This window comes from Drosophila persimilis, unplaced genomic scaffold (genome assembly GCF_003286085.1).
Source record: "Drosophila persimilis strain 14011-0111.01,24,50 unplaced genomic scaffold, DperRS2 tig00000233-arrow-arrow-pilon, whole genome shotgun sequence".
NCBI classification, from domain to species: Eukaryota; Metazoa; Arthropoda; class Insecta; order Diptera; family Drosophilidae; genus Drosophila; species Drosophila persimilis.
The window spans coordinates 145,146-166,094 of NW_020825308.1; the positions used below are offsets into that span (position 1 = coordinate 145,146).

A 20,949-nucleotide genomic window follows, 5' to 3' on the forward strand; every position below is an offset into this window, starting at 1 on the left:
CCAAGTTTTAAGGTATTGGCTGTGCCTTACGTTTCTTATGCATTTCGACTCGGAAGTGGATTCAGATGGTTTGGAATTCTCGTTTCAGACAAGCGTTGCCAGACAGTTCCGTGCAGATAGAAATAAAAAATTCGATATCAATATTGTCTCAATTGAAAGCAAACGATTTATATTGTTTTTAAACAGTAAAAAAAATAAAAATGTTTGTAATGGACAAATTGTCCCTACTTTCATGAAGCCGGAAGAAGCATAATTTCCTATTAAATTGATTTTGAAATAAGAAAAAAAAACGACCAAACGATGGCTGATCAAAACCATTGGCATGTGTTTACATTAAAAAAAAATTGTGTTGTATTCTAAAAATGGGTCTTTATTTATTTTAAGTTATTTTAATTTAATTTGATTTTATTTTAAATTGTCTTTTTTTGTTTTTAAGTCCATATTAAAACTATTTTGTGGTAGCACTGGCTAGAGCACAGCTGGTAAGTGTGTACTCATTGTTATCGAAAAACTCAACCCTGTATTTTGTATATTTCGTGGTATTTTTTTCATGTATTTTCACTAGCTAAAAGTTTAGGATACACTGCTACTGCATACACGAAAATATTTTTGTCCAAATAGTGCATGTTTTAAAACATTTTCTGTATGTATTTAGCACGAAATTTAAGCTGATCCAGCATTCATTGCTAGCGACTGACTCTGTCCAGTGTCCACTTGTTTGTTATGAATATATCGAAAGTGACAACATCGCTTGCTGCTGCGGCTGCTGCCGCCGAAAAGGCAAAACCCGAACGTGTAACATCTGCAACCGCAGCGCTAAATTTTAATGCAATCAATATACAGAAGCGCACCAGCATCGACGATACCGAGGATCCGAATCGCAAGAAACTCAAAACCGAATTGCTGCTTTGCCCGCCCTCGACTAGTTTGCCCGCCAAACAACAACAGCTACAACAGCAACAGAAACACCACCAGCACCACCGACAACAGCAACGTGCTGTTCCAGGAGGGTCCGTCCAAGCCCCGTCATTGGCATTCCAATCAACAGCTGCAGCCTCAAAACAAACATCCGCTGCTTCCGAAAAGTCTGCAGTTGAGCAACACCCGAAAGTGGATCAAGTCGGCACCGAGAATGCCTGGGATCCGCGCGAGGATAAGATTATAGTATGTAACTTTGGAGCCAACGCTGAAATGAGTGCAATAAAGCCTGAAGAAGCGCTCGACGGCAGCCAAAAGCAGAGTGAGTATGAACTAGCAAACATATTTCAATTCAACCCGTAGCATCCCTTGGCATCGATGAATAACCAATTATTTCAAACCACGCTTCCAGGTTTTACAAGCTTTACCAAAAAGGAGGCCGTCTGTCCGTCGTCCGCATCTTCTTCCTCCTCGACGGCCTCCACTATTTCAATCGAGCCGAGTGGAGGAGCCGAGCATGTCGAGCTGGCCAACAAAACAGCGCTGCCAGCTGTCGAGGAGCTGGACTACGCCCTACTGCCGACCTCGGCAACTGAACAAAAGGTGGTGCCCGAAAACTCAACCATCGCGTCGGCCTCTGCCTCCTCCGGCGCCTCCGTTGCCACGGTGATCACATCCGCAGTCGCCCCCGTGACCGTCAGCTCATCCACAACGTCTACGATTATACTGAATGCGAACAATGGAGGCGGATCAGGACCAGGCTTGGGAGGGACCACTATAATGAACCAGAAGTCGGTACAGGCCAACTACAATATATTCAATGCGACGACCGCCAGCAGCCAGCAAGTAACCCACCAGCCCACGCTCCTGAACCGCGTAAACATTCAGTCCAAGATGAAGGCCACCCAGCTGGTGGTGAACGCGAAGAAGCTGTCGGAGGTCACCCAGACGACGGCCAAGGTTTCCATCGGCAACAAGACGATCTCCGTGCCGCTGCTGATGAGTGCTAGTGGGGCGGCTACCGCCGGTGGCGCCACCATCGTCGAGAGCAAGCAGATCATGCAGCCCGGCCAGGTGACCGCCGTGGCCAGCGCTTCCCCGTCCGGGCAGCAGAGTGCGGCGCACCAGCACCAGCAGCAGCACCTCAACTACACGAAGCTGATCAAGCGCGTGCCCAAGAACCCCACCACAATCGTTTCGTTCTCGGGCCTGCAGATCAAGCCTGCCAACACCAAAATAGTCGCCGCCAAGGTGGTCAGCAAGAAGATGTCCCTGCAGATCCAGCAGCAGCACCAGCACCAGGTCCAGCAGCTGCAGGTCCAGCAGCAGGCCCAACAGGTGAACAGCGGCAGCCTGGCCCCTGCCACGGCCAGCATTGTTTCGATAACCACCTCGAATCCCAACCAAACGTTTTCCATGGTTAAGGAGAAGCTGCACGACGCCTCCGAGATTGGCGACACGGCCCACGAGGCGGGAGTCAGCGTCAATGTCAATGCCAACTCCTGTCGCAATCCAGCCACCCGGCTGGCCGGCCACAAGATAACTTACAGTGAGAACATATTCAACAAGCCCAAATCGCAGGACTCTGGAACCGGCGACGAGTTCGGAAACCTCAATAGCGTCGTGATAAAGCCCCTGGACAAGGCCAGTCACAACTGCGCGCCCAGCTTTAATATCTTCAAGCAGCAGTCCCTACAAGCGGGTGCGGGCGCGGGAGCGGGTGCGGCCACCGCCGTGGCGCAGGCAACCGGCACGGTACCCGTGACGGTAACAATGACGCCATCCGCCGCCGGCAGCGGCTCTGAGATGTCCAGCAGCACCTCCTCCGTATCGGTCTCGGCCATACTGAACGAGGCTGTGGCCAAGTCGACGGCGGGCACGATCTGCATCAACACACCGGGAATGGGGGCCCGGCCCATCATCTCCATACAGAACAAGAACATATCTCTGGTGCTGTCGAAGACGACGATGGCCCAGCAGAAGCCCAAAATGATCACCACCACCGTCAGCAGTTCCGCGCTGCAGATGCACCACGCCCTCAACCAGGACCCGAATCCGGACAAACCATCCCCGTCCTCGTCGTCGTCATCGTCATCAGTGTCAGTGTCGGGCGCCGGCGCGGCTCCAATGCAGCTGAAGCTCACGTCGGTGCCCTCCGTGGTGGGACTAGGGCTGGGCGTGGTCACCACACCGGCCACCACGCCCACCAAATTGAGTGTAAGCCTGGCGGCGGCAGAGGCACTGCAACCGATGCCATTCTCGATCATAATCCCAAAGATGGATGAGCTGAGCAACGAGCCCAAGACCAATCTGCTGGTCAAGCAGGAAGCAACAGTCAAGGATGCTCCCGCCGCCCCGCCTCTGGCTCCAGCGGGCGAGCAGTCGGGCGAAGTCCTGGTGGCGACCGAGAAGCGTCTGAACGCCAGCACCACGCTGACTGCCATCACAACCTCAGCTCCAGGCCCGCCTGCATCCACGGCCACAGCCACAGCCACAGCCGCAGCAACAATCTGTGCATCTGCGCCAGCTGCAGCGAACAGCAACCAGCACCAGCGGGCCAACTCTGATGACTCGAACAACGCGCTGCTGAAGCAGCTGCTCCAGAACAGCAGCAGCAGCCACAACCTCAACCAAATCAGCATCAACTCCGCCCACGTCGCTGCGAGCACAGCGCCGCTGTCCGCCCGCAAGGTGATCAACGTGCGGGCCCCGAGCATGGGCCTAGTCAGCTCCCTGGAGGCGCAGTTGGCCCGTCCGGTCATTCCGCCCGTGCCGGCGGCAGTAAGCAGCAGCAGCGGCGGATCCGTGGCCACGCCCACCACCACCACCACAGTAGCAAACGGGAATGGAGGCAGCCAGCAGTCGGCGTCTGCCGCGCCAGCTGCTCCGCCTGTCGCCCCATCTGTTGCCGCCTCCGCCTGCGCCCCCACTTCTGTAGCCCCTGAAGCTCCCGTTCCTGCAACCAATGCCGCAGCGGAGCTGGAGCAGCAGATGCCGGTGGTGCAGCAGTCCTCGATCCAAGGCCTACCGCAACCAACACCCACCCAACCGCCCCCGGCTGCCCAGCAGATGCAGCAGCAACAACAGCAGCAACAACAGCAGCAACAACAGCAGCAACAACAGCAGCAACAGCAGCAGCAGCAGCCACAACACCAAGTGAAGCAGACCGTGCAGATTGTGTCCAAGGAGACCTCGTTCATATCGACACCGCCCACGCACGCTACTCTGACAATGGGAGACAGGAAGCTGGCGGAGTCTTCCGCCACGTCCAGCAGCAAGTCGACGGAGTTCTTGCCGCCGCCGCCGTATGAGCTGGCCACCGCTCCCGTTTCGAATGTGACAATCTCCATATCCACCAAGCCCTCTAAGGATATGAGCTTGCAGATGAAGCACAAGTCCTCGGCCATGCCCATGGCCATGTCGATGGCAATGGACCAAGAGTCCCTGGGCGTGCCCTTGTCGGAGCAGGCCGAGAAGCCGCTCACCAACTCGGACAACCTCCAGACAACAGCAGCATCGGCAGCAGTGCACAGTGCAGCCGGATCGGGAGCAGTAACCAACAGCTGGAGCAGACAGATCCAGGACAACAACAGCACCATTCAGATTGAGCCGGGAATGGGCCAAATCCTGGCCCCCAACAAAATGTCCTTCAAGTCGGGGGAGGCGCAGAAGAGGAAGCTATCCATGCAGTCGCATCCCCAGCTGGACGAGAAGCTCCAGCTGCAGCACAGCCACCCTGACCCCTCGCACAGCGACGATGTGCTGCAGAAGCATCTGCCTCTGGCCATAAGGATGAAGCCGCCGCCGCCCGGTACCAATACACCCGGAACCCCTGGGACGGAAACGAACAAGATGCAGCTCATTTCAGCCAGCACAAGCTACGCGAAGAAAACTGGGCAGCCGGGCGAGACGCCCCACCAGGCACAGATGCAGTCTCAGATCCAGGGCCAGATGCCTGGCCAGATGCAGTTGCACGTGCATCAGCAGCAGCAACAGCAGCAGCAACATCACCAGCAGCAACAGCAGCAGCAACAGCAGCAGCAGCAGGCGGCTCATTCACATGCTCAGGGGCATCCCCAGGCCCATCCTCAGAGCTTGCCAACGGCCATGGAACCCAAAGCCGGGGACCAGCGAAAGCGGCGCAAACGGGAGGTGCAGAAGCCACGGAGAGGCAATCCGAACGCCGGACAGGCGGCCAACAGTCTCAAGGATCTGTCCGGGACGCTACCAGCAGGCGCGATGGTGCAGCTGGCCCGCATGCCCCCGGGCACCCAGTACGTGCAGGGAGCATCCGGCACTGGTCTTGTGCCCGCAGGAGTGGTCGGAGTCGGAGGCGGAGGCAGTGCCGCCGCCTCGCCCATGCTGAAAAAGCGAGTGCGGAAATTCTCCAAGGTGGAGGAGGACCACGATGCATTTACCGAGAAGCTGCTGACGCACATCCGCCAGATGCAGCCGCTTCAGGTGCTGGAGCCCCACCTCAACCGCAACTTTCACTTCCTTGTTGGGAGCAGCGAGATGGCGGGCGCAGGAACGGGATTGGGATCGGGATCGGGATCCGGATCGGGAGGGTCCACCTCCGGCAACGGCAAGCTAAAGGCCGGCGCCTCCCTATCCCGCAGCTGGCCGCTGGAGGAATGCGACGGATCGCTGCTGGGCCACTTCGGTCGGGTGCGCCATCCCAGTATTCCCTCGCTGTACGACAGCGAACGCTTCGGCGGGAGCGGGGGCCCGACGGGGGGCTCTGCATCTCCGTCGGGGTCTCTGGTGGGAGTGGAGGGAAAGTCGCAGCCCATGTCCAGCATCCAGAACGACTTCTACGACCAGGAGTTCTCCACCCACATCGAGCGGAATCCCCGCGAGCGGCTGCTGCGGCACATCGGGGCCGTGAAGGACGCAAACCTGGAGACCACAGAGCTGGTGGAGGGCGAGTCCCTGACCGCCTGGACGGCCCTTCCGCGGCTCACCCGCTTTCCGGGCCTAATTCTGCTGAACAACAACAGTCGGTGCCACGGGCGGATGTCGCCGGTGGCCCTGGCCGAGGACCCCCTCACCATGCGGATGCCCACTTCGCCCCTGCTCCGCACCTGCGCCGAGGAACTGCGCAAGGGCCAGCAGATGGAGCTGGGGGGCGGCCACGGCAACAGCAACAACAACAACAACAACTATCAGCAGAAGAACCAGAACGTGATACTCTCGCTGCACTCCTCGACGACGGACAACATAGCCGGCGTGCTGCGGGATCTGGCCAATCTGCTGCACCTGACGCCCGCCCTTACATGCAAGCTCATCGAGGAGAAGTCGGACCCGAAGACCGGCTCCGAGCCCAGCCTCGACCAGCCAAAGAGCCAGGGAGCCAAGGAGGAGGCCGACGAGCAGGCCGAAAAGGAGCCGTTCAAGCGGCCCCTCTCCGCGAGCAACGGCCACCTGAGGAAGATTCTCAACGGGCGACGCAAGCTGTGCCGCAGCTGTGCCAACGTCGTCCCCGCCAGCGGCCTGCGGGTGCCCAGCCAGAGCATGCCTCCGCTGGAAGAGCAGCTGCCCCGGCTGGCCCAGCTAATGGCGCTGCTGCCCCGGAAGACGCCGCCGCCTCCGTTCTTCTACTTCTGCGATCGTGCCTGCCTGGCCCTGTTCAAGTGGAGCGGGAAGGAGGTCCAGGCAAAGGCCGAGGCGGCCAGCATCTCTCTGCTCGCGGCCAGCGGGTCCTCGAAGAGCACTTTGGCGTCGGGCTCGTGTCCGGCCGTTCCTCCAGAGCATGTGGTGAAGACGGAGCCGCCGGAGGAGGAGCTCGACGTGAAGCAGAGCTTGGGCAGCGAGACCGCTGCGCCCCCACTGCAGCGCAAGTGCATCGTCAAGTGCTTTAGCGGCGACTGCTTCGCCACGGAATCGTCCGCGAGCACGGACATCAAGCAGGAGTACGATGGAGCCACTTCATTTGCTGCCCCCAACAACACGGTGTGGGAGACGGACGTGGTCAGCCACCTAGAGGACACGCGCCAGTGCGTCTTCTGCAACCAACGCGGCGACGGCCAGGCGGACGGACCCTCGCGGCTGCTCAACTTCGATGTGGACAAATGGGTGAGACTAATGTGCTAATGTTGTCGCCTGTCGCGGCCCCTTCTAATCCCTCATCCCTCATCTTTGAATCCCTCTCCTCTCGTACAGGTCCATCTCAACTGTGCCTTGTGGTCGAACGGCGTGTACGAGACGCTGTCCGGAGCGCTGATGAACTTCCAGACCGCACTGCAGGCGGGGCTGAATCAGGCGTGCAGCGCTTGCCACCAGCTGGGAGCTACCATCAAATGCTTCAAGTCGCGCTGCAACAACCTCTACCACCTGCCCTGCGCCATTCGGGAGGAGTGCGTCTTCTACAAGAACAAGTCCGTGCACTGCAGTGCCCATGGCCATGCCCACACCCACGCCCAGGCCCACGCAGGCAGCGGAAGTGCCAATGCCGGATCCGGGTCCGGGTCTGGGTCTGGAGCCACTTTCGGGCCAATGGAGAACGAGCTAAGCTCCTTCGTTGTGCACCGTCGGGTGTTCGTGGACCGCGACGAGAACCGTCAGGTGGCCACCGTCATGCATTACACGGAGCTGAGCAACCTGCTGCGGGTGGGCAACATGACGTTCCTCAATGTGGGCCAGCTGCTGCCCCACCAGCTGGAGGCCTTCCACACGCCCCATTTCATCTACCCCATTGGCTACAAGGTGGTAAGTACCTCTTGTTCGCTCTCCCGCGTCCATGGTGTCATCCCAATCCCACTCGTGATTCGCAGAGTCGCTACTACTGGTGCGTGCGGCGTCCGAATCGGCGGTGCCGGTACATCTGCTCCATAGCCGAGGCCGGCTGCAAGCCTGAGTTCCGGATCGTTGTTCAGGACGGCAGCGACAAGGAGCCGGAGCGCGAGTTCCAGGCCAGCACGCCAACGGGGGTGTGGCAGCAGATCCTGCAGCCCATCACCCGCCTGCGGAAGGTGCACAAGTGGCTGCAGCTCTTCCCGCAACACATCAGCGGCGAGGACCTCTTCGGGCTAACGGAGCCGGCCATTGTGCGCATCCTGGAGAGCCTGCCCGGGATCGAGACGCTCACCGACTACCGATTCAAGTACGGCCGCAACCCGCTGCTGGAGTTCCCGCTGGCCATCAATCCGTCCGGCGCCGCCCGCACCGAGCCCAAGCAACGGCAGCTGCTCGTCTGGCGCAAGCCGCACACCCAGCGGACCGCAGGCAGCTGCAGCACCCAGCGCATGGCCAACTCGGCGTCGATTGCCGGAGAGGTTGCCTGCCCCTACAGCAAGCAGTTCGTCCACTCCAAGAGCTCCCAGTACAAAAAGATGAAGCAGGAGTGGCGCAACAACGTCTACTTGGCGAGGTGGGTTTATTCCAAGACTAACAGGAGGGCCCTCGGAAATGACCCGTTTTCTTTCTCCACCATTTAGGTCGAAGATTCAGGGCCTGGGCTTGTATGCGGCCCGAGATATTGAAAAGCACACCATGATCATCGAGTATATTGGGGAGGTCATTCGCACCGAGGTTTCCGAGATACGGGAGAAGCAGTACGAATCCAAGGTACGTGACAGCCAATCAATGTAGTCGAACGAATGAGTCATCCTGAACTTCTTTGCCGTTGCAGAATCGAGGCATTTACATGTTCCGCCTTGACGAGGATCGCGTCGTAGACGCCACTCTGAGCGGCGGCCTGGCTCGCTACATCAACCACTCCTGCAATCCGAACTGTGTGACGGAGATTGTTGAGGTCGATCGCGATGTGCGGATCATAATATTCGCCAAGCGTAAAATTTATCGTGGCGAGGAGGTGAGTTCCACATACCCGGACACGGACACAGAGACGGATTTTTAATTTTTGTTTTCTCTCTCGCATGCTCTCGCAGCTCTCGTATGACTACAAGTTTGACATAGAGGATGATGCACACAAGATACCGTGTGCCTGTGGCGCTCCCAATTGTCGCAAGTGGATGAACTAAAGGCAGCAGCAGCAGCAGCAACAGAAGCGATTACAGCAACGAGCACCAGCACGAACCAACCCACATGGAAGTTCTCCCAGTGACCGGGAATCCGAACATTCATTCTCTAAACAGTGTAGATCATGTACATATATGTAGTTATATGTATGAATACGTGCTATTGTAGAGCATAGACCATAGAGCATAGAGCATAGGACCCTGCAAGTTATGTATTTTATATGTGCCCGCCGCCCACTGTAGCTAATTTTTATCCTTAATCGCCCGTAAGAAGGGGGACAGGGCAGTGGAAAGAGTGGGAATGGACAGCGTTTTCACCATTGAAGTGCTATACTGTATAATTTCTATAAAAAAAAAAAATATGTATTTTATGTTAGGTACATTATTGCACGATTCCCCTTCCCTCCCCCCACCCCACATACTCCCCTCCCCTCCCCACCCCACCCTCCCTTCAACCCCAAGCACCACGACCACAAAGAGCACAATCAGCTCAGCATCATTATCATCACAATATTATTCATCGTGTTTGTAGCCCCACAGAGATAGACCCCAGCGAGTGCCGCCACTTGACTTTATGCGTGTGTGCCTTCCTTTTTGTTTACCATTATTATATTATCATAATTATAACGATTATTAGTTTTTGCATTCGTACAATGGACATTAGAAGGTAGAGCGAGTAGACATGAAAGCGAGTTTGTTTCTCAACAGGAGTAATAAATGTAATATGCACAACCTTCATTGAATACGTAGACATACGAATATACATATATTGTATTTTATTTTATTTTATTTAACTAGTTCGCCTTAAAATTAAGAATATTAACTATCCAGAAAGCGTTTTTTTTCATCTCCATAAGTGTTAAGTAAATTGTATGCAACCATTTTGCAATCATTTGAAACGTTTCACTTTATTTGTCTATTTAAATACTCAAAAAATTTTCATCCTAAGAACTAAATTGGTGCATACATATACTCGAGTGTAGTCTACCCGATCCAACAAAACAAAACGAAACAAATCAAATTAACAAAACGAATCGAAACTAGTTTCTGAGTACTCAGACTCCTGTTCGTCTCTTTCTGCGAGTCAGAAGCTTTTGGACCTGCACCATGAACGCCAATGTGAGCATGTCAAAGTTTTTCAGATACCACGAGAGGTTGTACATCATATGAATTCGCCAATTCTTGTCCAGAAAGGTCTTGTAGAATTCACTCATGCGATCGGCCGAGATGTCCTCGGTGCCAGCCTCTTTGTGCAGTCGTATGAAGTCTTCTTTCTCCTAAAAACGACACTTGTTTTAAGTCTTCATCAGAGCGAGAGAGATGACAAGAGAGATGGCCAGGAAAAAGAACTGGGGCCAGCTAACCTCATAGAATCGTTTGTTGTGCTTGGTCCAGAAACTCGCGTTCCAAGCCTCCACTTCGATGCGCGTCAATCGCAATTTCTTAGCCAGATCCGTTTCGTTTTCATCGTAGTGCCTCACGTAGGGGCGGAGGTTCGATTGCGGATCTGGCGGACCTATATAGTCGCAGCTGACGGTCTTCGGATCTGGCGGATGGGCCAGACCAACAGGACGGCTCCCTTTCGGTGCCTGCTTTGTGGCATAACATCGCGGTAGCTAATAAATTTGAAACCTCTGAGTTTTATAATAATGCCGCCACATACCACTCAGACTCACGTTAAATTGTGTAAACAATATTCTCGTTTGGTATTTAAAGCACATTTCTATTTGTCAATAGATGTTATGTCAGGGGGCAAGGTAGAAAACTATCGTGAAAATTTTCTTTAACTTACTTATCGATATCCATCACGACGGGATGTACTTTCCCGGATTTGTATAAAATGCATACGAAATCATTCCTAGCGAAATGTGTATCTTGTCTAGGTAACTTTTAGGCCATCACACATAAAATCCTCACTACTCTTATGGTCGTATTCCACTACACCTTAATACCAGAGCAGTATGAAACACAAACAAAACGATAAATTTGTGTGAAGTGGTGGTTTGCCAGTTCATCAACGAGCACAGCTGATTCATATATGTATAGAGAACTGTTATTTAAGAGTATGAATTTACCGCTTTGCTGCCTGAAACTGAAGCATATATTTCTCTGGCTAAGCACTTCTGAAAGTGCACTGGAATACGAGCATTATTCGATACTGTATCGGTATATTTGTCTAGTATATCTATTCAGTGTTGAAAATCGAGAGAAAATGGCATTCAAGCTGCTGTCCCGTGACATTAAATCTCCATCGGAGAAATAAAAATAAATTTAATTTTGCAAAGGGGAAGCGCAGCTAAGGAATATGTCGCCCAAGAACAACCACGATCCCACCTCGTCCAGCGACCCGGGAAAAGCAAATGTGCCGGAAGCAGATCTACAAGGTTAGCTAGGCGAGATTGCACAGCATTGATAACGACAATGGCTTTTCACAGAAATGGAAGATGTTAACCAGAGCCTGGACGCCCTCAGCTGCGCCTTGGACGCAGTTGAACAGCGCACCGATGACATCATGTCGCAGCTACGGGAGCTGCTAAGCTCCAATAGGGAGATCCGTCGCCAGCTCGCGGAGCAGAAGGACAAATCTGGGGATCAGGAGACTGCCGATGATGACATGAATGGACAGCCGAATAATGATAATGTATCGAAGTAAAGCTGATTTCCAATGTTTTGTTTGTACCTCTCTTCATTTGTATTAGATTGTTCCTGTTTTTTGTTTGTTTGTATGCATATGTACGTAAACGTATAGCAATATTTGTTCGTATAATTATTAGCACCCGTATATATGAACTAGAATGTATGTGTATTTTTACGAATAATGATGGAAGGATCAGGAGGATAGGGGATCAGGCCAATTGTTTCGATCCCTCGGTTTGGCGTATGACTTCTCGTCTTTTAAGAACTCAATCTTGAAAGTGAACTCGCCGTTGAGTAAGAAGCTTTTATCCGGATATTTTGCGAAGTTACTTTCCACCTTAAGCAGTTCACGAAGACAAGTAACTGGGCCACTTGAAAACCAGTCAGAACATTGGAAGCGAAGTTTTAGAGTGTACGATTATCCCACCACCGAAGTACAATCCGGCTGATGCATATACAAGAACATTTTCTTCATTAGAATCATTCTCCAATCTGGTAGACATAACTATTCGTTATGATATAGCATCTTTAGTACTCTCGTGTCTTCAAAATTCTAGATGGGGGCAGTTTTTCTTTAATAAACTGTGATATAAGAGCAGTCCACACACAACATTCTGTTGGTCTATCTCTTATAGCCTCGAGATAGACGGACGAAGATAGATTCCTTCTATCTGCATAAATTTACACGAAATTTAGCCCGTACTCTTTGACACTCTTGCATAAAAATTGCAGCCTGAAAGTTAACAGCGGATAATTGAAAATGCACTGCCCATTTTGGGACAGCTGGTTTTTGATTTCTTTACAGTCTTAAGTTTTTCTTATTATATAGTAATGAGCTATAATCTAAGTAAACAAAAGGCACGGGTGGAGCCAACCACTAGTTCTTACGAGCTTTCTTGCGATTTCTCTGTGGAGGACCCTTACCGCTTTCCGAATGGTCTACCAAATACTTCGCCATGGTTTGAAGCACTTCCTCGTTTTTCTTTTTGAGTCGTCGGTTTTCGGCGATAAGTTTCTGTACTGCAGGATCATTGAAATGGGCCTTATGAAAGTCTTCCTCGACCGCTAAAGCCACATCTTCATCTTTAACTTTGGAAGATTGCCGAGTTGACTTCAGCGCCTCCTCGTCAAATTCAATATCATCGTCATCGTCAACGTCAACGTCATCGGCGCCCAGATTTACGTGCTGCATTTTTTGTAATATTTTTTGATCCTCCGGACCCAAGTTACAGTTGTCAAAATTTAGCTTTGGTTTGGCACGTGCTTTGGGGTACTCGTTGGTGACGAGCAACTCAATATAATCATTAACATCCGGAGGCGTGATCATCCGCTTGAGACTGTTTGCGAATAATTGTGGTTGCTTGTGTTGCGGCTGGAAAATGGCGGGACTGAGAAGACGGATTCTCAGATTAGTGATCACGCCGTTCTGGGGAATACTCTTCATGAGCTGCCGACTCGCAACATCCCAAACGCAGACTTGCTTATCCTCACCGCCAGAGACCAACAGTTGGGCATTCATTGTCAGAGCCAAGGAGGTTATGGGTTTTCCAACCGTATGGCCGATAAAGGCCTGAGCATCGTCCTCCTCCAGATGGTATTCCTGAAATAAACCATGATTAGCCATGCTATTATTATTTTTGTAGTCACTCACCTTCATCCGTGGCGCTCTCCAATTGTGAAACACAAACGACTTGCCTTCGGCGGAGCCAACATAAATGCTGGTCTCCATCCTATTGACAACCACGCTGTGCAGTGCTATTGGGAACACAATGCTGAGGAGCATGATGCCACCGTTTAAATCATATACTTTGCAGCAGCGGTCTAGGGACACTGTGTATAAGTAGGAGCGAATGCCACCAATTCCAGTGTGCAGATCCGTCACAGCCAGGCCATGATCGTTAAAGCTGTACAGAGGCTCACTGCCCTCCTGGCTGCCGTTGTCTAGCGGGGCAACAGAGAAGGTGAGATCCCAGACCAGAACGGCCCCATCTTTCCCGGCGCTGACAAAGCGCTCGCCATTGTCAGTGAAGCGCAGACAGGTTATGGCCTGGTAGTGTTTCGAGAGGGTGTTCAGCATGCGGCCAGTGCTCATGTGCCAGATATAAATGCTCTCCTGTATTCCAACTACCAGGTACGCGCCATCTGGAGTGAGGGCCATAGCATTGGCCTTGCCTGGCAACACAAATCGCAGGCTCGACATCTGCTCCTGCTTATTGATAGGCCAGACGTGGAGCAAAGGCTTAATTGTGTTGGCTGCCAGAACATAATTCAGCCCAATCATAGCCAGACTGTGGTGTTGGGCATTCCCGCCGCCCTTGTACTTCATTAGGTCGGTGCCGGTGCGCAGATCCTGGACGCTGCATGTTGTGTTTTCCTCGCTGCAGGCGCTGACGAATAAAGCTTCCACAGCATCTCCCATTTTCGGTGCACGTGCGAGCGATGATTGATAACCAGCTAGTGATGTAAAAAAACATCGATGCATCGATCATCGATGTTTTTCTGCCGATGTTTACTGATATTTTCCGATGTTTTTGCTGATACCGATGTTGAGTGATGCATCGATGTTTTGCAAAACATCGGTAGCTTAATTTCATATCATTGCGTATTTGTCTTCTGTAAGCAGCAACACAGGAATGCCAAATTAAGTAAACATATGTGACTTAAAATGAATCATATTTACTATAGATGGTATACATTTGTTTAAATATGAAACTGCGAACGCCGTTAACATCATTCGAAGGCAACCCGTTGTGTGTTTGGGAAGGGTACTGTTCTGTGTCTGTGACTATATACGTTATTAATATTACAGAATAGACAGTACAATCTCATACACAAATACTCATAAATACAATTGTCCATGTCACTTCATGTCAATGAATATGACGACACGAAAATTACATTAGCAACTAAGAATAGACAATTGCAGGATGAAGCAATAAACTATTTACTCTATTGCTGCCAAGTACCTAAGTAAATGCACTGAAATGTAACCCCCGCACAGAGTAAGTGTACCCTATCTAAAAATACTCTCACATGGAGCCTGTGCGTTCCTTCCCATACAATAAGAGTACCACTGCTAGCTATATAAGGAGATCCGTTTGTTCAATAAAACTCAGTATCAGAAACAGTACCACAACTGCCTGTCACTAATTTTCCCATCGCAATCATCAGGTCCTGATTTCGCGGTCATACATCGATGCATCGAAAAATAAATCCGATGTATCAATCCAACATCGATGTTTGATTTTGACAACATCGATAGACATCGACATCGATGTTTTCATTCAAATTTACATCACTATAAAAGCCTCGGAGTGAGCACTAGTGTGACTGCGGACTTATCCATAAAATATACCGTCCGACCCTCCGAAATATACCAAAATATACCGTCTCATTTGAAAAATATACCGTAAATATACTGACAAATTCAAGTTATATTTTACATATTCCTCGTTTTTGATATTCCGTCGAATATTACCAGCTATATAGAACATTTAGCCATGCCCACATAATTTTATCCGATTATTGAATCTATTTTCCAATTGATTGGTTTATCTTAAACACTTGATTTTATTGCATTTTGCGTAAAAAAGGTCTTAGCGAGAAGGGTCAAACAAAAAAAGAGAGTAATCGTTCTTATTGCTCAATTTTAATATTACTCTATAAATTGCTCAGCCCTGCCCACGCATATCGACTAAAACCAAGCTTAAACAAAAAAGTTCAACCAAAAATATTCGCTATGCTGTCACGTTGCTGTTGTTTGAAGACTTGTTGCTTGTCAACCGGAGTATGGCCATTTGTATACCATATTTAGTTAATTTTATATAAAGATACTGTTTTAAAACGTAATTAATTCCACAATTCTATAATATCCATTTATCCTTTTTCACAGCACTGCATATATTTCTCTCGCTGTCACTGCATGCTTTTTTCATAAGACTGTTTTCGCAGCTAGACAGTTAGCAAATTCTAATGTCATATGGCCATATGGTTTACCAACCAACAAACACAAATTTATCGTGTAAGTTTTTTCAGACTAGTCTGGTCTTGAAGTGTAATAGAATACGAGTATTGGAGCTGTCCATCTGCTTAAGATGACTCATATTGCTCATAACACTGTTAGTTAACAGAGAGCTAGTGCGACGCTGCACTGGCACTGTTTAGTTAACAGTGAATTAAAGCCTGGCAACCCTGCTGACGTAGTATAATTTTTTTCTTGGGGCAGACATTGACAAAAACACATACTTGTATTATATTTTATATAAATAAATATTACAAAGCTTATTTACTACGACGTGTTTGAATTGACGCCGTATCCGAGCTCTGATCGCTGCGCTCGTCGCAAAAGACGAAGACACCTGGACTGACTCAAGTGGAAAAGAAGGGCAATGGCTGGATCCGCACTTCGTCGCCTTATGGCGGAATACAAACGTAAGTGGGGCGGATGATGGTGCGTGAGCAGACGCGGGTGCTGGTGCGGGTGTTGGCGTTGATTATGTTGTCGTTGTTAGATCCGCCAAAGTCCAAATACTGCATAGGCCTGTGCCCTGCGTCTGCTGCAACAATTTTTTAGTTTTGTTTATCAGCTGAATGACACGCTTCTCATAGAGTTAACGCTGGACCCACCGGAAGGAATCGTAGCTGGGCCCGTTAGTGAAGACAACTTCTTCGAATGGGAGGCGTTAATTGCGTGAGTACTGTCTCTAGCCATCGTAGTGCCTTATCATTTATAGTTGTATCCATTATGTGCGCTTTGCAGTGGACCCGAGGGCACTTGCTTCGAGGGAGGCGTATTTCCCGCACGACTCGTTTTTCCACCCGACTACCCACTGAGTCCGCCAAAAATGAAATTCACTTGTGATATGTTCCATCCAAACATCTTTGCTGATGGCCGCGTTTGCATATCAATATTACATGCGCCCGGCGACGATCCCTTGGGCTACGAGCTGTCGGCAGAACGGTGGAGTCCAGTCCAAAGCGTGGAAAAGATCTTGCTTAGCGTGGTCAGCATGCTGGCGGGTGAGTAAAACTTCGTCGGCCCGCGAATTGCCGCTGATCTTATGACTGTGGTTAATACTATTAGAACCCAACGACGAGAGTGGCGCCAATGTTGATGCGGCCATAATGTGGCGCGAGCGAAGGGAAGAGTTCAATAGTATCGCTCGACGTCTGGTGCGAAAAACACTCGGATTGGCAACATAAACCAGAGGTTCGTTCGCTACGAAACTAGATCCATCCTATCCAACAAATCCAACTATGAGCCGGGCGGAAAGTTGTGGGAAAGCCTCTACGATACAACTCTACCCTCAACCGATGACAACCTTTCACATTAGCAAGATTCAAGAAACATAGCAATAAAATCGGCTGTTAGCTACAAGCGGGCAACAGTTCATCCCGACTTAAGTATTGTATACACTATTGATGTTGATATTCGTATTTCGTACACCATCCTTCAATGTCCACCCGATTTAGTGGAGTTGGAATGCATGGTGGATGGTGGTTCGTGGTTTTGAGCACTATACACATAAAATTACATAAGTTGTTTATCGTATCACTCTGAAGCAGTATAAATATGCGTATATTGGGTCCTCTGCACAACAGTTTGTCGGACTTTTATTAATATTCACGATATATGCACATACGTTTGTATGTATGTATTATCACGGAATTGTTCTGTGATCGCAATAATGCTGTATATCAGGAAGAGAATGGAACCTCTTTCCGGCTTGTCCGTTGATGGGAACATAGCCTAAATCTAGTGGGAAAATCTAGTCTGACTTCTAGCCCTGAAGCAAAAGCCTTCTAGCAAAATCAAGAATAAGCACATTATTTAGTGGCTTCACCCATTTATCTTTGCTACTTTTAATAAAAAAAGAGACATGCGAATAGTCAATTAAAGCAGCAGTCAAGTTTGATCAATTTTAATATGCATATTTATGTACATAAAAACAAGACACATATGTACATATTTATATAGTGACTTGCAAAGGCCAAGGTAGGTACGTAAGGCATAGTAGGAAGTCTAAGATTTCGAATTTTTCGCAGAAGTGTTTTGAAAAAAAAAACAAATGTTTTAAGTTGAAATCCTTTACATTTTTGGTTATAGTTTTATATGTTAATATATATAAATGTATATATACATATAACACGTTGCTTTAAGTAAGTTTATATATCATTCAGAATAAAATACACTTAGGGAATGAATATTAAGAGTTAGACACATGTGTATATGTTTGTACATAGTATGTTATATGTATGCACCTAGCAATAACAACTACATACGAGTATACTCCACTGGAAATATTTGTTTACCCATTAATAATTTTGGGCGAATTCAACGTGCATATCTGACAGGGATATGTTTCACCATCATGCTCTATAGTTATGCCAGCTAGATAGTTGTGACAGGATATGTTTGCGACATACTCTACTAAGATGTTCAACTCAGCAGACGGGACGGTAAAGACGGTAACTGATGTCAGCAAGGGAATGTATGTAAGCTTTGTTTGTATGAATTCACTGCTCTTTTCATATTTTGTACGAGTCGAAAAGCCCAGCAGCGGCCGAAGCTGGCTGAATTTACTCTCTCAACCAAGTAGCTTTGGTCAACTGGGCTTTGTTTTCTAGCACATAGTGGGAGGGCGGGATGGGTTAGAGCAGCACGTGCTTGTTAGTATAATTATCCGCTATGAAATTGACAAACCGGTTCTAATTCCATGAAACTGCAATATAAATGGCGAAATGAATACAGTAATTCCAAATGGCCAAGCTGCAAGTACACGAACATTATTTGTTGGATTTTCTGTATAATTCTATAACAATGTGTGTACATATGTATAACTAAATGCTTGTAGGTATATGTACACGTCCTCTGCGGACATACAGGCACACATATCGGGGTCATTGCAAAAAACATTGAACAAATATGTACATACATACTATATTAACAGGCAACCAACTAAACAGAATCACAAAATGACAATCATAACAAGAATGGATGCAGTTGATAGGGCGAAACGAACTCAGGTTGCTATTGGACTAAATAATAGTGACGTCCAGCGCCTCGGCTAGCTAGTCAACATGGTACTCAGTCCGATAAGGCGAACCGCGTCGTTTCTCAGCCACGAACACGTTGCTGATCCCCGACAGGCTGGTCACACCCCGCGATCCTGTGCTGCGGAAGTAGATGAGCAGGTACTGCTCACCATGCCGTAGCTCCACGTCGTCGGCAAAGTCGATGCGCACTTGCTCTCCGTTCGTCTCTTGCTGGCGCCGCAGACGCTGGCGATTCCGATGATGGTGGCGGCCACGCCGATGCGGGGCAGGCGTATCGAAGTATTCGCGCTCGTTGTTCGAGTCCGATGAAGTTGGCGACTCAGCCTGGTTGACGTACTCATAGGCAGAGTAGTGCGCCAAGCTGGCATAGTCAACGGGGTATATGCCTATCCAGTCATGGGGACCTTCTTCGAACTCCGCCTGCTTGTGGTACTCCACGGTGTTCTCATCACCAATGCTCCACAACGAAATCGGGGAGAAACTCACACCTGGGGCACGAACATTTGGATACATCTTGATAGTAAAATCACTTGTGACCGGCTTGTGGTCGCTGATGTTGTAGACTGGGTGGGATTTGTACGAGCACTGTTCGATGGCCAGCTGCATGCCACGTTGACGGTTCGACGGCTGCACGGCGTACATGATGCGATCCGTCCAGGCGGGACGACGCTTCAAATCGTACTCGGAGGTGCCTTCCTTGTACTTAAACGTGGGTGGAAATGCAGGCATTCGTTCGTGCATCACTTGGAAAGCTTGCTGTGTGTGTTCCCGAACATGCAACAGCTGATCCCGCTTTATAAGAGTCTCGTGCTGGCTTTCATCGCGCAACGCCTCCCTAACCTCTGTTGAGGAGTCGTTGCCCTGTAGCCGAAAGTTGAGATCACCGAACCAAAAGACATAATCGTGGTCGTATATCTCACGATAGTGTTTCACGTGATAATGGTGATTCTCCAGTATTTGTTTGTAATCATCGATCCGTTCATCTAGTTGATGGTCGTGGGCAGCCAAGTGGGCCACCACGAAGGCCAGTCCACATCCATACATTGTGAAACGAACACTCACCGCGCCCTTGTTACCCCAAATGCCGCCAAAGCCAGTACGCGTGAACTCCGCCTCGATGTCATGCAGGTGCTCCACGTGAGGGCGCCGCACAAACATGGTCAGCAGCAGGCCCTGCATTTGCTCTGACTTCACCGACACATAGTTGTAGCTGCGCAGAAGCTCCTTTGCCTTGTGCGTCCACGGATCCTCCTTAAACAAGCTTAAAACCTGTTGCTGTGGCTGTGCATTCACCTCCTGCAGTCCAATGGCATATATGTCCGGCAAGTGCTTTTCCGAGATGGCAGCATCGCTTGCATCATCCAAGCTGAGCAGTTGGCGCAGTGATATGTTGTCCGGAAAGCGACTGCCTACATTCCAAGTGACCACATAAACGCGATAGGTTCCCAGCTGTTGGCGTGAATTGCCAGCAGCAGCCGCCTCGACGTCGTTTGTTTTCTCGGCACTCGAGCTGAGGTCTTCATTGTGGCTCATTGTGAACAGAGATAGAAACCGAATAGAAATACCTCCACTAAAATTTGTTGGGTGTACTATGCTACCTCTAAGCTGTAAATAGTGGATAATTAATTTGCGTCGCTGCACTATAAAGCCTACCACCTGCTGTTATGTGTGCAATCCGATTTCACGTTGAATTGGTTAGATTACAACAAAACAGCTTTTGTGACTTATGTGTTTACGTAGTATTTGTAGCTTATTAGTCAATTGTCATGGGTGTGAATATATTTGTTAATAGGAGAAAACGATATATATCGGGGTAGCTTAGCCTTGCCCGTTTTAAAAAATTATGAATAAGATTATAACTTTAATATATATTAGCTTTGGACTTGGAGGGCCAATCTAATAGCCTGTTGACACTGGGACTGAGGCATGTGTCTTTCCGGAGTCGCAGTTTTTTTTTACTTTAAGTACAGATAAGAGATGATACTCGTATAGAAACCATAAAGAATTCATGTCTTTTTTTCGTCACTAACCATACAGTATATAGATGTGTCAGTTCATACATGTCATGTCGGTCTACCAGTTTAGCTGGGATCAGCGCTGGACAAACTAGACGCATATATCTCTCTCGCTCTCACTGCGTGCTTTTTCCATAGGGCTGTCTCTGTTTTTTTCAGCTAGTCCAGCTTCAAAGTCTAATGTCATAAGGCCATTACAATGTCACAAATAATGTCTCAGTTATTTGATTGATAGCCGGGATATGTGTTTAGAGACGGCTAAGAATATTAATTTTGCGTTTTGTCTATCCCTTTGCAGAAAAATTTGGAAAATTCGAATGTCATAACAGCTTAACAAACTACAA

At 49.3% G+C, this 20,949-nt stretch overlaps 6 protein-coding genes across 7 annotated transcripts; 3 read left to right on the forward strand and 3 right to left on the reverse strand.

Moving 5' to 3' along the window:
• Window positions 1-680: 680 nt before the first annotated feature.
• On the forward strand, window positions 681-9,318 carry LOC6600700 (histone-lysine N-methyltransferase trr). Its single transcript, XM_026989368.1, has 7 exons — window positions 681-1,240; window positions 1,331-6,993; window positions 7,081-7,626; window positions 7,692-8,287; window positions 8,355-8,484; window positions 8,549-8,731; window positions 8,808-9,318. The coding sequence occupies exons 1-7, from the start codon at window positions 724-726 to the stop codon at window positions 8,898-8,900; spliced, it is 7,728 nt and encodes a 2,575-aa protein (XP_026845169.1). The 5' UTR covers window positions 681-723; the 3' UTR covers window positions 8,901-9,318.
• A 460-nt stretch (window positions 9,319-9,778) lies between these two features.
• LOC6600701 (APOPT family protein CG14806, mitochondrial) lies at window positions 9,779-10,718 on the reverse strand. Of its 2 annotated transcripts, XM_026989364.1 has the most exons (4): window positions 10,690-10,718; window positions 10,574-10,595; window positions 10,262-10,513; window positions 9,779-10,174 (listed from the first exon to the last, which is right to left on the reverse strand). In XM_026989364.1, exons 1-4 carry the CDS (start codon window positions 10,701-10,703, stop codon window positions 9,953-9,955), a joined length of 510 nt encoding a protein of 169 aa, XP_026845165.1. In that variant the 5' UTR covers window positions 10,704-10,718; the 3' UTR covers window positions 9,779-9,952. The 2 variants fall into 2 exon arrangements, with proteins under 2 accessions (XP_026845165.1, XP_002025865.1); XM_002025829.2 differs by lacking the exon at window positions 10,690-10,718 and having other exon boundaries at window positions 10,574-10,633.
• Window positions 10,719-11,131: 413 nt separating this feature from the next.
• Window positions 11,132-11,693, forward strand: LOC6600702 (UPF0184 protein CG14818). Its single transcript, XM_002025830.2, has 2 exons — window positions 11,132-11,281; window positions 11,333-11,693. Exons 1-2 carry the CDS (start codon window positions 11,203-11,205, stop codon window positions 11,548-11,550), a joined length of 297 nt encoding a protein of 98 aa, XP_002025866.1. The 5' UTR covers window positions 11,132-11,202; the 3' UTR covers window positions 11,551-11,693.
• Window positions 11,694-12,365: 672 nt separating this feature from the next.
• LOC6600662 (WD repeat-containing protein 18) lies at window positions 12,366-13,970 on the reverse strand. Its single transcript, XM_002025831.2, has 2 exons — window positions 13,186-13,970; window positions 12,366-13,134 (listed from the first exon to the last, which is right to left on the reverse strand). Exons 1-2 carry the CDS (start codon window positions 13,951-13,953, stop codon window positions 12,412-12,414), a joined length of 1,491 nt encoding a protein of 496 aa, XP_002025867.1. The 5' UTR covers window positions 13,954-13,970; the 3' UTR covers window positions 12,366-12,411.
• A 1,831-nt stretch (window positions 13,971-15,801) lies between these two features.
• LOC6600663 (ubiquitin-conjugating enzyme E2 G2) lies at window positions 15,802-16,945 on the forward strand. Its single transcript, XM_002025832.2, has 4 exons — window positions 15,802-15,965; window positions 16,143-16,224; window positions 16,294-16,553; window positions 16,618-16,945. The coding sequence occupies exons 1-4, from the start codon at window positions 15,923-15,925 to the stop codon at window positions 16,734-16,736; spliced, it is 504 nt and encodes a 167-aa protein (XP_002025868.1). The 5' UTR covers window positions 15,802-15,922; the 3' UTR covers window positions 16,737-16,945.
• Window positions 16,946-18,320: 1,375 nt separating this feature from the next.
• Window positions 18,321-20,285, reverse strand: LOC113565952 (phosphatidylinositol 4,5-bisphosphate 5-phosphatase A). Its single transcript, XM_026989366.1, has one exon. It carries the CDS (start codon window positions 20,121-20,123, stop codon window positions 18,606-18,608), a length of 1,518 nt encoding a protein of 505 aa, XP_026845167.1. The 5' UTR covers window positions 20,124-20,285; the 3' UTR covers window positions 18,321-18,605.
• Window positions 20,286-20,949: the final 664 nt, after the last annotated feature.

Coding starts and splice junctions, on each gene's coding strand:
- LOC113565952 (XM_026989366.1), bottom strand. CDS start 20,123: ATGAGCCACAATGAAGACCTCAGCTCGAGTGCCGAGAAAACAAACGAC.
- LOC6600700 (XM_026989368.1), top strand. CDS start 724: ATGAATATATCGAAAGTGACAACATCGCTTGCTGCTGCGGCTGCTGCC. Junction 8,288..8,354: donor AACAACGTCTACTTGGCGAG/GTGGGTTTATTC, acceptor TCCACCATTTAG/GTCGAAGATTCAGGGCCTGG. Junction 8,485..8,548: donor AGAAGCAGTACGAATCCAAG/GTACGTGACAGC, acceptor TTGCCGTTGCAG/AATCGAGGCATTTACATGTT.
- LOC6600662 (XM_002025831.2), bottom strand. CDS start 13,953: ATGGGAGATGCTGTGGAAGCTTTATTCGTCAGCGCCTGCAGCGAGGAA. Junction 13,135..13,185: donor GGAGAGCGCCACGGATGAAG/GTGAGTGACTAC, acceptor GGTTTATTTCAG/GAATACCATCTGGAGGAGGA.
- LOC6600701 (XM_002025829.2), bottom strand. CDS start 10,618: ATGTGCTTTAAATACCAAACGAGAATATTGTTTACACAATTTAAC. Junction 10,514..10,573: donor TATTGTTTACACAATTTAAC/GTGAGTCTGAGT, acceptor CAAATTTATTAG/CTACCGCGATGTTATGCCAC. Junction 10,175..10,261: donor ACAACAAACGATTCTATGAG/GTTAGCTGGCCC, acceptor TGTCGTTTTTAG/GAGAAAGAAGACTTCATACG.
- LOC6600663 (XM_002025832.2), top strand. CDS start 15,923: ATGGCTGGATCCGCACTTCGTCGCCTTATGGCGGAATACAAAC. Junction 15,966..16,142: donor CCTTATGGCGGAATACAAAC/GTAAGTGGGGCG, acceptor CGCTTCTCATAG/AGTTAACGCTGGACCCACCG. Junction 16,554..16,617: donor CGTGGTCAGCATGCTGGCGG/GTGAGTAAAACT, acceptor TAATACTATTAG/AACCCAACGACGAGAGTGGC.
- LOC6600702 (XM_002025830.2), top strand. CDS start 11,203: ATGTCGCCCAAGAACAACCACGATCCCACCTCGTCCAGCGACCCGGGA. Junction 11,282..11,332: donor GCCGGAAGCAGATCTACAAG/GTTAGCTAGGCG, acceptor GGCTTTTCACAG/AAATGGAAGATGTTAACCAG.